Raw genomic sequence first — 23,401 nt, 5'->3', positions numbered from 1 at the left:
GTACCAAGGACATGTTCCCAGCCGGCCGGCCTGAAGTTGTGTCTTCGGAGTGGAGAAAAATACAGTCTTTCGATAAGGGCCAGCCTGAGCCGGTTCTCTCCAAGCGAACAACACCTCGAAACTAAAACATTACATTTGACCTAAAAAGCCTCTCAAGCTGCCGGGCAGAAAGCAAAATGGAGTCTGTCCCGTTTGAGGCCTGCAAGGCCCGAAATAAGCATAACTCCATAGAAGGTATACTAACACTCTTGCAAAAGGACGGATCATCAATAATACTAATGAATCTATCCCCTAACTTAAATTTATAAGCCCTGATCTAAAGAAAAGGGTACGAAAATGCACTACTGTGCCTCATGGATAAGTCCTGTTTATAGTCCTAATCCCTGTACTAAAAGGGTAATAGGCTGGAGTCATCTTCCATCATTCTCCCTCCAAAGAGGGCCGAAAAAGTCGGTCATTACAAGGATTCCCTGGTACACACCAGACCGAGGGATAGCCCTGTCGCACCCACACGCAGAATCACAGCTGCATGGGGCCTACCAAGAGTCACTGGGCATTTCCCATGCTCTAATTGCAGTGTATGTCACCTGACGTCAGTCACTAAAACCCTATCGCTAGAACCAGGGAAAATCTGGACACAAACTCCACATGAATTGTAACTTCTCGAATGTTGTTTATTTAATCACATGTCCCTGCGAGCTACGATACATTGGGATGACAACGAGGAACATCAAGCTAAGGGTATCAGAACACAGAAGCAACATAAGATGTTGAAAAGCATCCACCAAAATGAGTGACCACTTTCTACAAGCCAATCATACCCCGAATGATCTTAAGTGCACCATCATAGAACAGATCAATGAGGGTACAAACATTGCAGACAGACTCTTTGAGAAGGAGCAAAGGTGGTTGTACCGTTTGGGTACCCACCTTAACGGCCTGAATGACGATATTCCATGGGCCTCTATTCTCAAGTAACCATAATCAGAACTGTACAACTGAAATAGTGGAATCAGGGTTGTCTAAGCTCAAGCCTTTTCTAGTGATGATGCGGATGCCTTAATTAAACTAGTGAGTCAGCGCTCTAGTCTCCACTCCAGACATCACGCTCATACTCACTATGTCGTCAATGGTGATCGGACAATCCCACGCCGGTTCACTTAAGTCCCGCCCACCCCGGAAATGCAAGCCTTCTCACTAGCATTTGGCTTTATATACCTCATACCGAACCTAGCCTCGCAACGTCAAGACCCGGTTCAGAGGGAGCATGCAGGTTTACTAGCGGGTGCCTAGCGTCGTGGGCGTAAGTCCTCCTTACCGAAGGAATACAAATCAGCGAAGTACTATTTGCGGCTTTGCTTAATGTTCGTTTCCATTTCTTTACCTTCCCGCAGGGTGTGCCAAATACGCTACCACCCCCCTCCTGAGGTCTATGAGGTGACAGTGCCTCACCTTACAAGTGATATCCAACTCCTTCTCTTTATCTATATAATGGGGATAGGGGTCACTGGCCTTTGGCCCATTGATCAGTCCCCCACGTGTACGCGGCGCGTCAGGCGCGGTTTAAGGGCTTACAGTTATAGTCCTGCTGTTATCCACCACAGTGACACCCTGTGCATTGGCCCCCGCGCACTGAAGTACATACTCGCACCTGTGGGTATTTTCTAATACCTACTGGCATGGGCATATTACTTTGATCGCCATTGCACAGATCTGCGGTCAAGTTGACGCAGCTTAGCACACACCCTTAGGCGGAGCCAATAATTTACCTGCTAATGTGTGTGTTTCCTTGTTTTTAGATCACTCGAGCACAAAGTCACTGAATACCACTGATATTCTTCTGAGCTGAGAAAACTAATTGTTTGTCTGTCTCTATATGTTGGTCTGTATTGCTTTCTTCCTTAGGTGCATTTTAATTTTTCAGGTCTCCGAAATTGAGAGACCCTGAAGGGAATTTCTCTTTTTCCCTTTCACATGCACTTTTTTCAGACAGTTTTTACTTTCACGTCCCTTGGTAGGGTGGACCTTAGCGTGTCCATACATAGCCCACTCTAGGTCCTGACAAATGCCAGGTAAATAAAACCAACATTGGCAGAAACATGTTGCCCATCACCTAATATTACTGGAAACAGACCAATCAACTTAGTTGGTCTAGGTCTCCAACACATTTTTAATGTGACCTATTGATCAGCGAATAAAACATTTTTTTGATACAACTAAGGCATTTTTAAACCCACTACCCACATATTCACCAATCACTGACACTATCACTTAGCACTCACATCTTCACATTACACGCTCTGCAGCAAATCTGGTGTTGAAGCACACTGGGGTGGCATTCGGTCACTCCCAGTGGGGCCCAATGATGAAGCATGTCACCGACCAGGTCGGTGAGTGAGGGCTTTCTACACACACCAAATAGGTGCTGTTTTTCTTTCTGCTTGAATACCTCCCTGTTCCATAGGTTACAACACTTCTTTTGTTGTTTAAGAACTTGTTAAGAGAACATGTGGCGAAAAAGGGGCTGTCGGCGCTGTATAGCGTGGAGAGAGCTCATAGAGTGCCACCTAGGCCTCCTCCTCCTAGACCCCTGATTGCCCATATCCTGAACTACACGGATCGCGACACGATTCTAAGAGCAGCACAATAAAATTCTCCTATCCGATTTGAGAATAAAACGATCTCCTTGTATCCTGGACTTTACACTATCGGTCAAGAAGGCCAGGTCCACGTTCCGAGAGGTTAAGAAGAAACTGAGCGCACAGCTTGAAGTATGCCTTACTCTTCCCGGCCAGATTAAAGGTGATACATGTGTAAAAGTAAATTTTCTTTGAGAACCCGAAGGAGGTAGCAGACTGGCTCGAGATTACTTCCCCCACCCTGCCACGCAGGACTCCTTCCACGGGGTGGCTCTATGCGTTCTTCACTGCGATGGGATACACCATCAGCTCTGGAAGATACTGAACACAGACAGGAAGACCCTGGGATGACTCCATCGGTGGAACAGATTACAAACAGTCAGAGGGACGCTTTACTGACGGCGGCAGCACTGGCAAACATGATTGCAGGACCCGAGCTGTTTCTACTCACTCGTCGGAAGGGGCAACGGCCTGGTCGGAGTCCGAACCCAGCCTAACATGGTTCCTTTTAGTAACTGCACAAACGGCGGACAATTACTGAACTGATAGAGGGGGCCAGACATGAGCGGTATCTTATAATGTGCTGCCTAGTGGATTGTTCTGCTGTTGATGTACTAATTTGCCCTGTTCTATATATCATTGCACCGGCGCATAAAGGGTTTCTGATGGAGCAATACAGGTATGATACATGACCAAGGTGAATGACCAATACTACTATGGTGGTTGCCCCCCTCCCCCTATCCCTCCTTGCCGACTACCCTGTGGTATGATTCCAGTAGAGTTCTGGTTGAACTGTTAGTTGTGGTTTGGTCCTCTTCTGTTCATAGGGGGGCCCAAGTATTGGGGCGTTTTACTGTTTTTGTGGGTTCAGCGTTAACTAATATGATACTGTCCAAACTCAGTAGTTTCTGTGGTCCTGGGTGGCCACCGTATACATGGCATGATGGCACAACCTGATACCTATAAATGCAACTCCTGGAATGTTCGGGGCCTTGGCTCAATCCCGAAACAACATAGATTACTAGCCCAATTGAATAGGCGGAAAGTGATTGCGGCGTTCCTGCAGAAGACTCATTTAGACCATAATGAGGAAGTGAAGTTAAACAAAAAGTGGAGAGGACAATTATTCTTTACATCATATTCGGCCTTCGCTAGGGAGGCCGCGATATGGCTTAGAAATAGCTAATAGAACAAAAGATTGATAAGGATGGAAGATATGTGTTAATACATGGGTTACTCGACGGGGAACACATTGTACTGGGGAGTGTTTACACTCTAAATACGGAAAAGTTCTTTGAGGTTTTGAACACATTGTTGGTAGGCTGGGAGGGATATCCGTGGGTGATAGGGGTGATTTTAAGACTGTATTAGATATTGGACTGGACAGGTCACACCCACCGCTGCATAACGCACCAAGTAACAAACTTGCGGCGGTACTGCGAAACTGGGCACCAGGTTGGGGGATAATGGATGCGTGGAGGGCAAAACACCCGAGGGTCAGGGAATACTCCTTTTACTCCCCAATGCTCAAATTACACACCCGCATTGACAGGATAATCTGCTCGGCCACGTTGATAGATGCAGTTAGTGACTCCACTCACTTGGAGAAAACATTATCGGATCATAACCCAGTGGAGATTACTCTGCAATGGTGTAAAATTCCGACCCTAGTGCTGTCATGGAGACTTCAACCGCAACTGCTAGAAGACTCAGTTTTCAAGACACCACTAGCTACTGCCATAGATACTTCTTGGAAAATGCAAATACAACTTCCTCCAGACAGATAGAGTGGGGCGCATTCAAGACGATATTGAGAGGAGTAGCGATCAGCACAAGAGTAGGACTAAGACACACCCTAGTCACTCAGCTTACTGACATAGAAAATACACTGGGGATATTGGAGCAGATGATTGCATTAGACAAAGCAAATAAGGCACAGCTGCAAGAAGCACACTTACATTATGCTGAACTGTTGGAAGATCTGAAACTGGTGAATTATAGGCTTTATGTGCAAAGGCAATATGCGGTAGCAGACAGAGCGAAACTATTACTGGCTAGGATTATTAAGGATGCGCTACCGGTTGCCTCATAATACTCGAAAGGTGACATGGTATGTACGCAACTCGACATAAATAAGGCCTTTAGGGAATATTATGAAACCTTATATACCAGGCCTGATGCTATAGGAGAAGAGGAACTGTTTTTTTTTTACGATCTCCATCTCCCCCAATTACTGCAGGCACACAAGGAAGAGCTCCAACTCCCAATGACTGCGATGGAAATCAAAAAAAGCGATACATAGCTTGCCTCGTAATAAATCACGGCTGTCCGTGGAATTTTATGCAGCTTTTGCTGATCTGTTGATACCCCACCTACAGAGTCTATATCACTCGTTCTTAGAGGTAGGCACCCTTCCACTTACCACGCTGCAGGCCAAGGTGGTTTCACTGTTAAAACCGGGACGGGATAGCACAGATATGGCCCCTCTCATGACTAAATGTAGATTATAAAATTCTGAGCAAGATACTGGCGATTCGGATTTGTCAATATATACTGCAGTTGATACACAACGACCAATGTGGGTGTGTCCCAGGCAGGAGCACAGCTCTTAATATCAGGCGGCTGCATCACATAATGGCCCATACACTTCAGCGAGATGGTGCAATAGGCTGTATTTCATTGGATCTATACCAGGCCTTTGATTCCCTGCAATGGGAATATATGTTCTATGCTTTGTCTAAATACGGTATACCTGAAGAATACATAAAATGGGTAGTGTTGTTGTATATAGAACCTACGGCCTGGGCGAGAATGGGTAGGCACATCTCGAGGCAATATGTGGTTGCATGGGGTATCAGGCAGGAATGCCCACTGTCACCTCTGCTGTTTATCTTGGCATTAGAACCTCTACTATTGAAACTGCGCTCTACTTCGGGGATGACTGTGAGCCTGTGCCTTCGGTTTTTGCCGTATTTCAAACGTTGTCTGAACTATCTATTAATGAAAACAAATCCTTTGTCTCTTATTTTACAGACACAACACGTACTGGTACTCTGGATTTTGGGGGCTGGTCGTTCCATATCGCATCTAGTACTTTCAAATACCTAGCAATCAAAATATATAGGGAAACAACGGACCTTCTAGAGAGCAACCTGAACCGTGCTATCACCTCACTCCGATTACAAATAAAATTCTGGGTCACCTTGCCCTTATCTGCAGCAGGCAAAGTGGCATTTGCCAAAATGGTGGTGCTCCCTAAAGTGTTGTATTTATTCACCAATTTACCCATAATGGTACCATCCAAGACATTTAAATTGCTCTCCTCTATACTGATTGAACTGATATGGGGTAAAGGCAGGCGGCGTATAGGACTTACAACTGTACCTAGATACCAAACAAGGGGGAATGGGAGGCCCTGATCTGAAAGCCTACTGTTATGCGAGTCAATTGCAATGGCTAGCATATTGGCTGGTGGTGGCGAAACTTGCAGGAAATAGACATGACACATTCAGATTGGCGAAGGGGTGAAGTACATACACTTATGTTGCCTAATAGCAAAATCCCACCGTTGGCACCACATCTTTTTAAAATTGCGTTGCTATACTGGAGGCATTCCCTTAGGTACATCAAGACGGCGACCCCGTATGCCCCACTATACCTCTGCTGGGGATCCCCACTCAGATTGGCAGGATTACTATGAGGAGAATAAGAGCATGGGAAGATGTGGGTATAACCACAGTGGGTGATTTCTTTAGGGAGAGTACCCTGATGCCACATGATGTGTTCGTACGGGAACACGGGGCACCGGGGACACTGTTTCTTCTGCACACAAGTTTATCTCACAACACCCGCACTACTTGGGCACCTGAGGGTGTAGAACCAGCCACGCACACATTGATCACAATGCAACATCTGATGGGTAACGGTCGACACCTTACAAGATGGCTATTCAAAGGCATCTGCACAGTGGCAGTGGTGTCCCTCCAGACTCTCCGTGACAAATGGTAAGAGGACAATGGCCAGGCGCTCAGTGACAAGGAATGGAGTGTGTTGGTGGAATACCCCAGGAAGGTGTTAAGAAACCCGAAATTCAAGTTCATACAACTCATGCTTTTACTTCGAGCCTACCTGACACCGTGCAGGTTGAAAACAATGTTCTCAGATATATCGGATGTGTGCCTGCGTTGCCAACTACAGGCAGGGGATTTTACACACATGCTGTGGAACTGTCCATGGTTACGACACTACTGGGCGACAGTCTGTGGGATACTAACAAATATAGCTCCAGTGAGGAATAATGACAGTCTGGAATACTGTTTGCTGGGGCTGGGCCCCAAAGGAAAGAAAGGTAGTCCGGACACAAAGTTTAACAACTTGGCGCTCATTCTGGCCAAACATAATATTAAAATGAAATGGAAAGCTGCTAGACCACCGGCATTGAAAGATTAGTATGACGAACTGATGAGGTGGGGTAGGGCTGAGGGTGTGGAAATGAAAAGAGAGGAGCAGCGCGGATTGCGTAAGACACCTATATCTATGGAATGGAATTTATTGATTTAGGAGATAGGCGCTATGTACATACTAGAGTATTGTCCCTAGATTGTGATCTGATGGAGCTTGGCCTGGGCAGAAATGAGGAGGAGCTAGAGCCCTGTGGAATAAAAAGGGGGGTTGCTGGAGGCCAGCATGCTAATGTATGTATATAGCAAACAGAAAATATGCCGGACTGGACTATGTATACGATTGTACAATTTCTTATTCTCTGAGTCTACTGGGAAGTGAGTGGGCGGGGAAGTTGGTAAGATTTTGTATTTTCTCAAATTCTCATGCTATGTTACATGTTGATGCAGTACTCTTCGGGCAGAGTCCCATATTCCAGGATGTATCCTGCCAGAACTGTATAACAATTAGATATGGAAAGTGAGGGATGTTTTTTCTTAAAAACAAAATGAAAGTAGGAATGATACTGGGTATGTTTAAAGGTATACTAATTCCAAGATGTGCTATGTGCTGTAAATAATGGTTTAACAAACGGTCTTCAATAATACGAGGAATATGACTTGCACCGCTATGATAAGGCTGTGTGGGATATTACACTCAGTGATGTACTGTATTACAACCTTCTAATAAAAATATGTTAAAAAAAACTCTTCAAATTTATATTGGTCTTGTAACAAAGCACCTGGAGACCTTCCTCGTATGTTCTTCCAATGGAAAGTCTTAACACCTTTCTTGGAACAAGTCACAAACCAACGTAATGCCATTTTCAAAACAATCTCATACTGAACTATCCCCCCATAATGTTAGGTCCTCATATAGCCTACCCTGCTATGAATCTTCGTGAACTAGAGTGCTCCCTCCTTGACCTTCTCCTAGAGATAGCTAATAAAGTCATCTTATTAGATTAGAAATCTTTCAGCCTAGTATCGGTTAGCACTTGGAGGGCATGGTCACTCAACTACACTGTTCTCATTGGACCTGTTCATCCAGGATCATGACCCATACATCCCTGCTGCTCCTTCTCCCCGTAATATAATTTGCTAGTTACAACACTTCCTCTCCATTTCCTTTCCTTTCTTCTCTACTTCCTAGGACTTCCTTTGCTAACCTTCATCTGTATCCCTAACTTCCCTTCTCTCTACTTGTGTATTGCTCCTTTATTTTTCCCCTACATTCTCAATCATTGGGACTATTCTTTTTGAAATCTGCTTTATGCAACAGCAACATAATTCTCTGGAATTACCTATATGTTATTGACACTCCACAAGACCACTGGTAATTTTGTATGTCTTTTTACATTAATATATTTCCAAATATTGGCATATTTTTTGTTTTTGCTTTTTATCTGTTCATACATGATGTACCTCCCGACGCCTCCGGTTCTACCTTCTCCACTCAACATTTGCTTGTTCCTTTAGGATTATTGCCAGGCACTTTTTGTTTAGGCAGGTTGTACCTGTCCTAACATGATAATAATGGAACTTTTGTTGCTTTTGCTCTTCTTCCCTCTTTTGTTGATTATGTACCTTTGTTTAAAAAACGTTTTCAATAAAGATACATTGAAATGTAAAAAAAAATCCCCCATCCAATCTGAATACCCCTCAGTGTGTGTCCACTCCCATGTGACACTGTGTTCACAATACTTCTAGGTGCTTTTCTTTTTCCTAAGTTTACTGCCAATGAAGCGTTGGTGTCCTTTGTAACTTTGCTGAAGTCAGTACCTGCCTCTTCCATGACCGGTATTGTGGGAAGCAGATTTTGCATTAGATAGAGCATGCAGACTAAACTGCTCTCATTGTCTTCTTTGTTGCAGCTCTTGGGCTATTGTGACTTCTGGAGCTCTCATTTTGATATCCATTGCACTCCTGGCTCGTGTTATGGTAAAACGGAAGCCACCCAAAGATCCACTGTTTTATGGTATGTATTGGCTAGCATGAGCAATAACATAGAGTGAAACACATTTGGTTGTTTTGTCATCACCCTTTAATGTCCAGGCTTAGAAACCCCTTTATATTCCTCAGGCAGCTATAATTTTACAGGCACCTCCCAATATGAAAAAGAGCAACGCCTCAAATTACAAGGTGACACTGTTAATAGACCATGTATTAGTACATGGCTTTCCTTATTTTAACTCAATTAGGAATCTCTATGTTCAAGAATTCAAACGTGTATAAAACAATTTTCATTTAGCACCACCTAGCTTTATATAGCACATATCTGGCTAAAGCAATCAATATCTATAAAAATATATACTTTGTTAAAATATTTGTATGAAAAATTGTACATTTGATTTATAATAATCACAGACAATATCTTTATTACTGGCTTTCCTTGTTCCCAAAAGAAAACCAAAATACGTAAAACACATACATAAAATAAATACCAGATATTGATTGGTAAATTCAGTACAGAACATGTAGCCTTGTAAAATATGTATTCTGTTATTTATGTCACAAACATCGATCTATTGAATGTTCCTATAGTGTTTCGGTGACTTCTGTTAATTTACTCTCCTTTCGTTAGGGCGAAAAGATACTACATGACTTTTCACAAGTCTACATATCTACCATGACTTTAAAGGGAAATGTACAATCATATAATTACGTCCACTTGTAAACACATAAATCATGTCAATTAAGTAGTCACCAACTTCCAAGTATACTGTTTCACTAACGCATAGTTCCTAACATTATAGCTTTCTGTTGTGTCAAAGAAAAACATATCTCACCTGCAAAAAAAGTTCATCCTATATTGATCACATACATCCCCATAAAACAATCTCTAGTGCTTTTCATACATAATGAAATTATTGGCCTAGTGTAATCAAGTCCTTGCCCTTTGTAGTATGCAACGACAGGTCCAAACACCACAACTCGTTCCTACTCATTGGAAACGTTCCCCACCAACATTTCTAATCAACCTTTATAGGTTTGGCCTGCGACTGCTCCTAGGTGGAGGAGTGTGGCTCAATGGTTAGAGCGGCAGACCCTGATGCAGAGTTCTGACCCGGGACCAGGGATCAATTCCCCCCTCGGTTAAGATATGTAGTGACTGGTTAAGAAAATCTTGTTTTTAAACCGTTTTAATATTTATAGTTGATGGCCAAATATGTAATCTGTAACTGACATGCAAATGGCTAAGATTGCCCGCGAATTTAATAGCTCTCCTTGAATCAAAATTGATTTATCTAATCATGACAGATTTTTCGAACGTGCAGTACTTTCCTCTAGTGGAAAAAGAATACAGACTATCAAAGCAAAAGCTGTTTTTGAAAAACATGCTGTTCCTACCGGTCAGCTATCCCACATTAATTTGGATTATTAGCATTATCGCACTGTACTTTGAAGTGTCACATTCTTTAGCCACTCAAATGAAAAGAACAGTACTTAACAGAATAAAAATGTGTTTTTAAAAATGTCGTTATAACTATTAATGTTTAATTAGTTGCAATAACCTAAGGGGCTTTTTTATGAGAGCCCTGCATCCCTTTTGCACTATGTAAAGTGGTACATGCGTGACGCAGGGCTCTCATTAAGATTTATGAAACCACGCGAAGCCACCCTGCGTGACTTTGAGTGGCCTCATAAATCATGAGTAAGGCAACACAGCGCAAGTCCATGGGCGTTGTGGCGGGTTTTCCCACGCAACATCCATGGAATTTTGCAAAGTGATATAAACCTGGGGAAGCGTCCCATCGGTATGCCTCCCGAGGTGCGGCTTAACAAGGAGAAATATCTTTACTTCAGTTTTTTCCTCTTTCCATGAGTGCTAAATTCCGCAGCACACACAGAGAGAGGAAAATGCCCAGGTAGGACCATTTATGTCAGGAAGGTGCCCCTTTCTGCACAAAAACAAATCCTCTTTAAACAAAAGAGAGGGGCTCTGTATTACCCAAAAGGAAATAGAGCACGAAGTTACTATAAAGTAAAAAAAGGATTTTCCTTTTGGGAAGGACTAATGAGGTCCTGGACTGTTCCCATGAGGCACAGGGTCAGATTCAAGATTGCCTGGTTGATGAGGATTACGTCCATCATCCCATTTTGTATGCTTTCTTCGCGCTAAGTTGGCAGGGTATTCTCAGACGTGAGTCCCTTGCTCACTTTGCCACTGGATTCAAGATAGCCTGGCTGATGAGGATTATGAATCCGATACCGGTCCCAGGATGCTTGTTTCCGGTCCAGGGAAGACATGGCTTGGCAGTTCGGGCTGGACTGTTCCCATGAGGCACAGGGTCAGACTGATTTGCATATGGTAATGTCTGAACTGGGGTGGTGGAGTGAGCTAAAGAATGGTGATGGATTAAACCCAGATAAGTTGACTGGGGGTGAGTGTTTGATTTGCTCAAACGCTCCGTCCATCATCCCCTTTTGTATATACTGTTGAAATATAACAGGAACATATTTCAAGTCAAGTCAAGTCAGAAATTTATATAGCGCGCTACATACCCAGAGGGTCTCAAGGCGCTTGAGGAGGGGAAGGGAGTTACTTGTCGAATATCCAGGTTTTAAGTTGCTTTCTGAATGCTAGGTGGTTCTGTGTGAGACGTAGGTGGGTGGGGAGTGAGTTCCAGGTTTTTGCTGCGAGGTAGGAGAAGGATCTACCTCCCATGGTGGTTTTATTGATGCGAGGAATGGTAGCAAGGGCTTGGTTGGAAGATCGAAGCTGGCGAGGGGGGGTGTAGAAGGAAAGTCGTGTGTTGAGGCATTCGGGTCCAAGTTCGTAGAGTGCTTTGTGGGCGTGGGTTAGGAGTCGGAAAGTAATCCTCTTATTGACGGGGAGCCAGTGGAGGTTTTTCAGGTGGCTAGAGATATGGTCTTTGCGTGGGATGTCAAGTATAAGTCTGGCTGATGCGTTCTGGATGCGTTGTAGTTTTTTCTGGAGTTTTGCGGTGATACCGGCGTATAGGGTGTTTCCGTAGTCCAGGCGACTTGTAACCAGTGCATGGGTGACTGTCTTTCTGGTTTCGGTGGGGATCCAGCGAAATGTTTTTTTGAGCATGCGGAGGATGTTGAAGCATGAAGATGAGACTGCGTTGACTTGTCTGTTCATCGAGAGGGAGGAGTCCAGGATGACGCCCAGGTTTCGTGCGTGGTCCGTCGGGATGGGTGCTTTTCCAAGGGCCTCTGGCCACCAAGAGTCGTCCCAAGTGGAGGGGGAGGTGCCTAAGATAAGGACTTCTGTTTTGTCTGAGTTCAGTTTCAGACGGCTGTGCTTCATCCACTCTGCTACTTCTTTCATGCCTTCATGTAGGTTGGTTTTGGGGTCTTTGGTGAGTGATAGGATCAGTTGGGTGTCGTCTGCGTAGGAGATGATGTTGAGGTTGTGTTGGCGAGCGATGGTTGCGAGGGGGCTCATGTATACGTTGAAGAGGGTGGGGCTGAATGAGGAACCTTGGGGTACGCCGCAGATGACTTCAGTGGCCTCAGACTGGAATGGTGGGAGGCGGACTCTCTGGGTTCTTCCGGTGAGGAATGAGGTGATCCATTCCAGTGCTTTTCCTTGGATCCCGATGTTATTGAGGCGCTGTAGGAGAGTGCTATGGCAGACTGTGTCGAAGGCTGCGGAGAGGTCGAGGAGGATGAGGGCGACTGTGTCTCCGTTGTCTAGTAGAGTTCGAATGTCGTCTGTTGCTGCGATGAGAGCGGTCTCCGTGCTGTGTTTGGCTCGGAAGCCGGACTATGAGGAGTCGAGGGATTTGTTGCTTTCGAGGAAGGCGGCGAGCTGGATGTTGACGGCTTTCTCGATGACTTTGGCCGGGAATGGTAGGAGCGAGATGGGGCGGTAGTTTTTGAGTTCGGTGGGATCCGCTGTGGGTTTTTTCAGAAGGGCGCTGAGTTCGGCGTGTTTCCAGTTTTCCGGGAAGGTGGCGGAGTTGAGGGAGCAGTTGATGACGTCTCGGAGGTGTGGTGCTATGATGGAGTCTGCTTTGTTGAAAATGTGGTGCGGACATGGGTCTGTGGGGGATCCTGAGTGGATGGAGTTCATCAGGCGGATGGTGTCCTCGGTGGAGATTGGGTTCCAGTTGTTAAGGATGTTCGAGGGGGGTGCAGGTACGGCAGAAGATTGGGTGGGATGGTCTCCGGGTTGGATGTCGAAGCTGTTGTGGATGTCTGCAATTTTGTTGTGGAAGAATGAGGCTAGGGAATCGCAGAGGGCTTGCGAGGGGGTGATGTCGTTGGAGTTGGCTGAGGGGTTGGTGAATTCTTTGACGATGTTGAATAGTTCCTTGCTGTTGTGGGCGTTGTTGTCTAGTCGGTCTTTGAATGCGGCTTTCTTGGCAGACCGGATCAGTTGGTGGTGTATGCGAGTGGCGTTTTTGAAGGCGTCCCTGGTGCTGGTGTTTGGGTTTTTTTTCCAGGCCTTCTCCAGGGAGCGACAGAGTTTCTTGGATTTCTTAAGATCATCATTGAACCAGGAGGCGTTTTTGCTGCCAAGTTTGATTTGACGTTTTTTCGGCGGTGCTAGGGTGTCGGCGCTGTTGGATAGCCATTGGGTGAGGTTAAATGCTGCTTGGTCGGGGTTTGAGGAGTGGGTAGGTGGGTTTTGAAGAAGCGAAGAGGAGATCTGGTCGATGGTGATTTTGTTCCAGTTTCTTCGTAGAGTAGGTTGAGGTCGGTTGTGAGTGGTGGTTTTATTGTAGAAAAAGTGTACGCAGCTGTGGTCCGTCCACTGGAGGGTAGTGGTGTGACTGAAGGAGACATGTTTGGTGGAGGTGAAGATGGGGTCGAGTGTGTGGCCTGCGATGTGGGTGGGCGTAGAGACAAGTTGTTTGAGTCCGAGGTTCGCGAGGTTGTCCCGAAGGGAGGTGGTGTTGCTGTCGTTGCTCTTTTCCAGGTGAAAGTTGAGGTCTCCCAGTAGGATGTATTCCTCGGAGGGGAGGGCGTGTGGGGTGATGAAGTCGGTGATAACGTCGCTGAATTTTGCACGGGCAGTGGTGGCCTGTAAAGGAGGGTGCCTCTGAGTGTGGTCTTGGGGTCGGTGTGGATCTGGAAGTGAAGGTGTTCGACGCTAGCTAGGTTGACGTCTGAACTGGTTGAGATGCGGATGGAGTTCTTATGGGCGATAGCGATGCCTCCTCCTGTTTGGTCGATGCGATCCTTACGGATGATCTTGTATCCTTCCGGGATGGCAATGGTGATGTCAGGGGCTGATGAGGCGTTCGTCCATGTTTCTGTCAGGAAGGTGACGTCGGGAGAGATGGTGTCTAGTAGATTCCAAAGTTCGATGGCGTGTCTGTGGACTGAGCGGGTGTTGAGCAGGATGCATTTTAGGTGGTTAGTGTCGGGTCTCTGCTTGGTGTCGGTGGATGAGGAGTTGGTTTTGGTGCCGTCGAACTTGCAGGAGTTGCATGAGAAGGGTCCATGGGTGTGTCCAGGAGCGGCTTCGACGCAGTTGGGGGAACGGCCGAGGTTAAGGGCTAGGAGGGTGGAGGCGTCGTAAGTAATGCGGGAGGGCTGGGCATTGTGAGGACCAGGGGCTCTGGCGCTGGGTGCGGTCCAGGCGCGGACGGGCATAGACGGGCTTACCTTTGGCGCACCTTCGGCGCGGCTGGGGCGCGAACGCTGCGCGTGGACGCTGCACGTTAGGTCATTGGTCATAAATGGATGGTGGAGGGGGCGGAGCGTGGGAGGGGCAGCAGCTGGGAGGCGGTGGCGGGAGGAGGGGCGGACCAGGGGAAAACAGCAACACAAAATGGAGGGTCAAAGGCGAGCACAGCCAGGGTCAGTAAAAGCACAGCGTGTTATGAGAAAGAGCCTAAAGCGCACAAATCAGCATCAGTTTAGCGGCAATCACAGTTACTGACACAGCGAGGTCGCACTACGAATTAAATAAATAAATTAAGCGACAGTGCAGCGCTGTAATTAAATAAATAGATGCGTGCAGCGCTAGGCGAGCAGAGAGCTGCAGAGATGCAGGGCAGGAGATCAAAACGATACCAGCGTGTTGGAAAGCAGGAGCGTGGAGGAGCAACCTAATTTTTCTTTCTACAGCACTAACCATAATTTCTATGACAAAATGAACACCCTAATTTTGTTCCTTTTTTAAATTAAATGTTTTAAGATTTACCAGTTTATTCCAATCAAGATGGCTTCAGGTGTGCCATATTTTGTCATAAGTAAGACTGTTAATGCTCTAGTTGTTTATAGAACACTCTGGGAAGGTGCAGTGGAACACAAAGGAATCAACCGACAACGTTTTTATATCGCCGACAAGTATTGTTTCTGGTCTGGTTAACGTTCAGCCTTCATTTTTATATGACCTGGGGTCACCGCTATACATGCTTTTCACATTTAAATTGACATTTCAAGAAGAACAACGGTCCCCGAGTGCAACATGATTTCCGATGGTTAATACAAACTGCTGACATCGCTGTTCTGCGCAGCCGCACAGAGGAGACACTCGATCCTCGATCCTGCCGGAAACTTCTATCGGCACGGTCGGAGCTGGGCACTTTCTCCACGGTCGGTGCTGCCAGGCAGGTAGGCAGTTGCTGATGCGGCCGGGGGCCGCTGGGTGCTTCTTGCGCAGCTGGAACTGCTGGTTGCCTTTTTGGTGCGGCCGAGGCCGCTGTTTGTATTTTAGCAGCCGAGCCGCTGGGCATCTGATTTTGCGCCCGGTGTAGCTGCGAGACGGCTTCTTGTGTGACTTTCTAGCGCGGCCAGAGCCGCCAGTCTATTCACCCTGGGCCGGAGCAGGAGCCACCAAAAACACTGCTCAAACACAGCCAGAGCCAGAGCCTGAGCCGATAAAAATTTCCTCCCAAGCAAAAACAGAGCCACATGCAGCCATACGCGGCTGTGTAGCACGTCGGAGTAGCCTCCAGGATTTCAGACCGTAGTCTACCTCACCTCTCCTAGCTCTCTGTGATAACATTGGATACAGGGGTTGCTGTGGTCTTCTTGGGGAGCAGTAGCGGCAGCCATAGCAAAACGGCTAGGGCAAAGGAGCACAACAACTTGTGTGAGCAATTTGTGGAACATCGAGGCGGCCTTCTAACCGCTGGTCCTTCAAACCTTGCCGGCCTAAGGTCTGGTGCAGCATGAGGTCAGGGCAGGTCCGAGGAGGTCCAATGAGTAAAGGAGGCTTAAAAAAACGCAAACTAACCTCCAAGATGCTTGACGGGACCAGGGATGAACCACCATCTCTTTGAACGCGGCAAGACACTGGAACGCTCTCCCCACGGAAATCCGGATGGAACCCTCTTATCTTAAATTCAGAAAATCCCTTAAAACCTTCCTTTTTCCCAAGGCTGTATAACTTCTTGTTTTCTCTTTTCCTTGCGCTTTATAAATCCAATTTCATTTCATTCCATTTCATCTAAAACCAGGCCAGCAATACAGAGTGACTGCTCCCTAATTGACTTAACAACAGACATCAGATACAAATAGCTCAAGAAGCGAGCAAACATTGAAAACAGAAAAGAACAACAAAACAAAAAACTGCCAAACCTTGTTCCAGCCTAAAATTTACACAGAGTTCAGTTTCTTAAAAAACGCGGGGGGCACTTTCCTTTCAAACACTAAAGAATTGCCGGGTCTTCAGTCACCTCTCGAACCATTACAGCTGTTACAGCTCATTGGCGTACAGAGTAACAACAACATCAAGGAAAGCCCTAGCCCGACAGCTAGAAGCTTACCGCAAGTAACATCAACCCCTCAGCATAACAAAATCTGGATGGCCCAGGATACTAGAACCAATGGGAAAAAAGTTGGAAGAAATGTTGTAATAGAAACCAACCTATTTCAAGTACACAGGCCCAAGGATGCAATAGAGCTGTCAGCAGACAAACTAGAAGACAGTCACACAGATATCTACGATACCACTAGGATCAGCAGTCCACTTTGTGAGGGAAACACAATCCGTACGCGCATCGCAACCGACACATTGATGATCTGCGAACAAAGAAGTCAAGCGGCAACAAAGCACTTCAGAGATACCAAAAATAAGGACGTGACTGCAAAGGAGCATCGGGAAGAAAAAGAACTCTCTTTGGCAGCTCTAGCCACATCACATAACGCACATGGGATTGACTATAATACAACGTCGAGGTTTGGAAGAAAGATAGACAAAGCAGACAGGCCAACAACTCCTTCTTCAGAGGTGATAGAAATATCCTCATACCTGGGAAAGGAAGAGTGGGAAGATCTCCTTGCTGCACACTCCCAAGATAAGAGCAGAAGCGGGCTGACTGCAAATACACTGATCAAGACAACTGAAGGTATTCAGGAACAACAAGCGGAGGGGCTGGGCGCGCCTAAGGAAGTTCAAAACGTTACAACAACTCCAGGAAGCCAAGAAGAAATCCCAAAACTTATAAAGGACTAAAGTGCTTGGCCCAGTCTGTTAAAAACCATACAACTCCTGGTAGAGGCCCTTCATTACCAATCAGACAAGATGGACACTTAATTAACGCTATTAGACACATTGGCTGTATTTGTGGTTGCCATCGATGGGAAACTGAGCGCATTAAACACACTTCAAAACAAGCTTGATCAATTGCAAGACGTAAAAAGAAGCGACAGAGGTGGATGTGGATGCGGCCCAATCATTAATAAACTGTCTTCACTTCCAGCAATACTGAGCAATCTGTGCATACAACTTAAAAGGCCTCCACAGTGTCTACAGATTCAACCTTCTGATGGCCTTTTTGGAAAAGAAACAAAAGTCTCAATGAACACAGAAACACTGAAAACTAATAAACAAGAATACTCCGAAATAAAAAACATCCTATCCCATACACCTAAAAGAACAGAGCCAGTGAAACTGGAACGTTAGGTGCCCTACCCCGGGAAGCCTTGGCAGAAGTCAACACAGACAAAAAAATTAACGCTTAACAAAGACGAGCAAAAGATCGTAAAGGCAGAAAACAAAAAACAAACTCTAACCGCATAGGATTTATAAATCTCTTTGGGAGAACCCCTGTTGTAGAACAAAGCATACTTCAACCCTAGGGAGGCACTAGCACAGCAGGGACCCCTGCAGAGGTAACAGCATCAATCCAAACCATCAACAGTAAGGGGCAAACAACCGAGAAATTGAATATACTTGGAAATATTACGCGTGAAGATCTAGAAGCCCCGTTACAAGACAGCTCAATTATATGCCCCCAACCACTCAGGGACAGTAAAGCATCTCCTGAACCCGATCAGAATCGACCACTGAAGAGTAACACGATGACTTGTTCTAATCCCACTCAAACAATCAAACAAGAACACATTCCAGGTAAAAGGTCTGGGAAGAACCTGGAGTCTAAAATTTTACAAAAGTGCAAAGCAACTACTGGTAGCCAGCTGGCTATCATCACTGAAGTAATTCCATCCGTATACACATGGGCTAATCTGAGAGAAGAAATATCAGCACCCGCAAAAAAACGCAGAATCCACGTGCCACCCCCCCTTGGCTCGGAGAGAACCACCAACTGGCTAAACTGTCTGCACCAAAACAACATATACGCGGTCAAATAATAAGTGACACAAAGGAATTTAACGCCAATCAGGCAAAAACATTAGCAACACCAGGAGTTGAGTCTATATCATTAAGCCAAATTTATAAAGGGACCAGGTTTACAGACGAACAAAGGAAGACATGATACACTTAACAGAGGCAACATCCTACGGTTGTTATCACATATCCCCTCTCTGGAAGAAGTGAAAACTTCTGATCTGGTCTCAATCAAATTCATAGACGAGGATTGTACAGGCAGAGAAAAAACGAAAGCAACTTGTGCAAGTATAGTAATCTCACAGAAAATACAAGCTGAGGAGGCGATATTTCAAAATTGGGGGATAACAATAACCCCATACATAAAGCCAAGATACCCGGAAATACTAATTACGGTGGGAACGGCGGAGGATCAGGACACTGCAAAAAATCCCAGAATTTCGGTTCTCAGAGGATCGGTGAGGATATGTGGAACAAGTAGTGACCAACATTCCAGTATTACTCGATGGATTGGAGATAAGTCATCATCAACTGGATTATCAGATCTAAGATGGTTTGCTAGAACAATAAATAACAACAAATGACAAACCAGCCCAAACAAAAGAGAGAGCAGTCACAATCTAGTACGTATATGCTCGTCGAATATCAACGATCTAGCCACTAAAATATCTGAGACTACAAGAGACATGGCTAGCAAACCCCCCACATCTGCAGGGATATCTGCGTTTCTTCATTGGTGCGAAAAGGACAGCCAAATATGGGCACCTCCAAGGCGGCTTAGTAACTTACGTCTCGGTCACAAGCGCCCTCACGTTCAAAGAAGTTGGACCATCTTCTTTAGCGTCATTGGCAGTAAACTTTCCTTTGTCGCAATTAAAACCAGGAAATATTGAAACTGACTTTACCTTGATCAATGCCTATGTCCATCCTAAAAAGAAAACAAAGGCAGCCAAATAATTATGTAACTTCCTGGAAGAGTGCATAAGGGAAAGACAAACAACAAACCTCATGCTCACCGGGGAATTTAATCTCAACCTCATGGGAGCCACATCAGATGATGAGATCCTAATTCAAAACTCAACTTGGGATATTCCATCACAAGGGAAGCCACATGTATCCAAACAAACAAAACTAGGAAAACCGATATTAGAAGATCTGGAACATTTCAACATCAGAGCACCAAATGGAAGGTTTGCCGGAGATAGCCCCCCGGCCTACAACATTTCACTCGACTAGAACCAGTTCTATACTGGATTACACTTTTATCTCATTACCTTTTTTTAATACATGACCTCATTTCAGATAGGTGAAAAACCAGACACTGATCACTGTCCCCAAGAAATCAACCTGAAGATTGCGAAGCCCAAATTTGAGCTACTACCAGTACCAAAAGAGTCTGTCTATACTATTAATCTAAAAAAAATCAAATACTCGGCAGCAACTGATGAAACCATAATAGAAAGGGCAAAACAGCACTTCTGGGCCCGTACTGGATCTAGTGAAATCACGAAATGGGAACAATTCACAAAAACTATGTCCATCTACGCTACAAGACCAAAGACATATGTCAAACTGGGCCCCGGCAGCATGGAACAGTTTACGCGAGAATACAAAGAGAAAATTAGGGCCACAAAAAAATCAATTAATCATGCTAGGAGAGAACTTCAGCAGAACCCCATGGACATAGGGAAGCACGATCACTTACGGAAACTGAAAGCAACGCTGAAAAAACTAAAATGGGAAGCTAATAGATCTGTTGAGGATAATATATGGGCAAGACTACACTCTGACATCAAGCGGAGCGATGGGGCAAAATTCTGGAAAACCATAAACACCTTCTTAAGACCCTTGCATGACGGAGTTTCATCCAATATCACAGAAGAAGCATGGGTGAGCTATCTCGGAAATCACTTCAATCAGGTTACGAGCAACAACCTGGGGTTAAAACCCGATTGTGAGAAGGTTCATTTCATAGAATATAAAGCACAGCCACTCCAAAAGTGCACAAGCACCGAAGATGGTCAGAATCCAGTTTTAATTCACGAACTGATAAGTTTACAAAGCATCATCAAGCGCCAAATCATGAAAGGAAGAAGAGAGGGAGCCCCCGGACCAAATGGAATCCCTCCCATTCTTTACAAACAAGATGCAAATGGTTGGGCAGCTGCACTTGAACCCCGTTTTTTGGAAATCAGATATTTCAACAGCCTGCCAGGCTCCTGGAAGGGCTCTATCATCTCTCCAATTTTTAAGGCTGGGGACAAGGCTCTCCCACAAAATTACCGATTGGTGGCCCTAATTGATAATGAGGCAAAGTATTTCTCAGGTATACTCTTGGATGAATTACAGGCATGGGCTGCAGAGAAATCCTTAATTCCGGTCAACCAGACAGGCTTCGCCAAATCAGTTGGGACAACAACCAATATCCTAGCTATGGGTATGTTAATAGACAAGGCCGAATCAAGCAAAATGCCCATCCATTTCTGTTTTATAGACTACAAGGCTTCCTTTGACCATATACATCGGAACATTTTATGGTCCAAACTGAATGGTTGGGGGATACCGAGGCCCCTGCTAGACCTGCTGATTAACCTTCATACAGAGACCTGGGTTCAGATAAAGGTGGGGGATGGATTACTCCAGTCAAGGCGCATACCAACCAATAAAGGCCTCAAACAGGGATGCGTCTTGGCTCCCACACTATTCAATCTGTTTTTAGGAGATCTTGTACAAATCCTAAACAGCTGCAACTCTCATGCCCCCAAGCTGGGAGGGCTCCAATTACCGTGTCTACGCAGACGACATAGTCCTAATAAGTCACACTAAGGTAGGGCTACAACACCTCGTGAATACAACACATGGTTATTCTGAAGCAAATGAGCTGACTATAAACTTGGAGAAAACACAGTCAATGACTATCAGTAAGAACAAGAAAAAATTGACGTCTTGGTATTGGAACAACAAACGAATTGATGATGCGTCAGTGTACAAATATCTAGGAGTAAAGATTCACAACAGCGGACAGTTTACTGCACAGAAAACGAGCATCAGAGGTAAAGGGCTTGCTCTGTCAATCTCTTTAAAAACATTAAACAGCAAACTCTCTGGGCCCTCCCTTTTACCTCTAGTACAAGTAATTTGTGCTAAACTCCTGTCAACAATCACCTATGAGAGTGAGGTACTAAGAGGCCGAGACGCAAAGACCCTCGACAATACAATTACAGCTGCATACAGATTTATTTTTAGTCTGCCTAAATGAACCTCCCCAGCACAAATGAGGTTAGAGTTCGGTGTTCAACAACAGCTCCTGGCAAGACAGGGGGCCTACATTACTGTCTGGGACAAAGTAAGGAAATTCAAACAAGGAACCCTAAATGAGTATCTATGAACGGAGCTAGAGCAACACCCTTCCTCACCAGCTGCCAAGTATCTTAAAAGCAGCCTGGCAAATACGGGCTTAAAATAGCTTTGGGATACCTCAACAAATCATACAACGCTCAAAAATATGGTCAAGAAAACAATCAAACATCTATCGTGGGTTGAAGATCAGGCAGCCCTCTCAAAAAGAACACATGGCTAGATGACCCTGAACTCTTACTCTGCACAAGCAGCACAGAGTTACTTTGGGTTGGGCTATGCTAAAACCACTAAAATGTGTTTTTTAAAGTATAGGATGGGCCTGCTACCCTGCATTTGACACTTCCCACACTGGCTAAAAGACAAAGCATGCTCCCTCTGCCGGTTATGTGGCCTATTGCAAGAGGATATGCTGCACTTGATATGTTCCTGTGACAAATAGTTGGATGAACGAAAACATCTGCTGAAACATCACTTCAACCAACGAGGGATACGCTCAAGAAGGAAGGCGGTTATCGCCTGCTTTGCATCTCAGGACCCACAGTTGAACTGCAGTTTTGTGAAATTTATGAAGGCAGTTGAAAAGAAAATGCCAAAAATTGAATTCTAAATGTTTTTAAGATAACACTATAAAACAAAACTGTATCTATTGCCAAGGCCAATTTAACAGGCAGTATGAAGGAACTGGAAAAGAAAATGACATAACTTTAATTTAAAATGTTTTTAGACCACATTATAAAACAAAATTGTACCTATTTTAAAGGCAAATTTTTTAGGATGCATCTTTGAGATTTTTAAATGAACTGAGAAATTGTGATTACGATACGCTGTTCTTATCATGGATGCAGATTTAATTTTTTATATTTGGATTTTGTACTGCAATTGGTTTTAATTAACTATGCAAATAAAAAAATAAAATAAAATAAATAAAAACTGACATTCTCTGCCCTTGCTGGATGTACATGTTTTACTGAGAATGTCAGACTTCATTCTCACAGGACTGAGAAAGATAATGTGAATTTACAGAAAATATGCTTTCATTTTAGCTTCTGGAGCACCTTCCAAAACTCTATGGGACAAGCAAGCGAAAATAGTTTTCTCTCAAACATGATATCCCAGCAGAAGGTTTTTCACAGGATAAAATCACCTTAGAACACACCACAATTCCTGAAATTAGTATGGTACATCAACAAATGAATTCTAATGTAACTGATCCAGTGCTGCTCTCAAACAACCCTCCAAACCATCACAAAATATTTAGGAGCTATCACACTTTATTCGGCGATGGGGCCGATAGCACCGTGAGTCACTCATTCACACAAATCACATCGCTCCCAAGATCAGTGAGACTAGAAGGTGAGCTGTTGGACTGCGGAGTAGCCTATTAATCTAAAATGTTAAGTTCTATTCATTATGTACATATGCATATATGGACGCCTCCATTGCCTTTATATTCATAAGAA

The 23,401-nt window shown here is 44.8% G+C and overlaps 1 protein-coding gene across 1 annotated transcript in view; it reads left to right on the top strand.

Annotated features, from left to right (window-relative positions):
* The window catches only part of TM6SF1 (transmembrane 6 superfamily member 1), a 556,895-nt gene that overhangs the window by 138,099 nt on the left and 395,395 nt on the right, over nt 1-23,401 (top strand). Inside the window, exon 2 of the mRNA XM_086958234.1 lies at nt 8,953-9,056. Coding sequence (XP_086814360.1) covers nt 8,953-9,056 — 104 coding nt within the window. The remainder of the gene's footprint in view (nt 1-8,952; nt 9,057-23,401) is intronic.

Source organism: Lissotriton vulgaris, chromosome 2_1 (genome assembly GCF_964263255.1).
Source record: "Lissotriton vulgaris chromosome 2_1, aLisVul1.2, whole genome shotgun sequence".
Classification (NCBI taxonomy): domain Eukaryota; kingdom Metazoa; phylum Chordata; class Amphibia; order Caudata; family Salamandridae; genus Lissotriton; species Lissotriton vulgaris.
The sequence above is the reverse complement of the archived record's forward strand: the minus strand, read 5'-3'. Positions and strand labels throughout refer to the sequence as shown.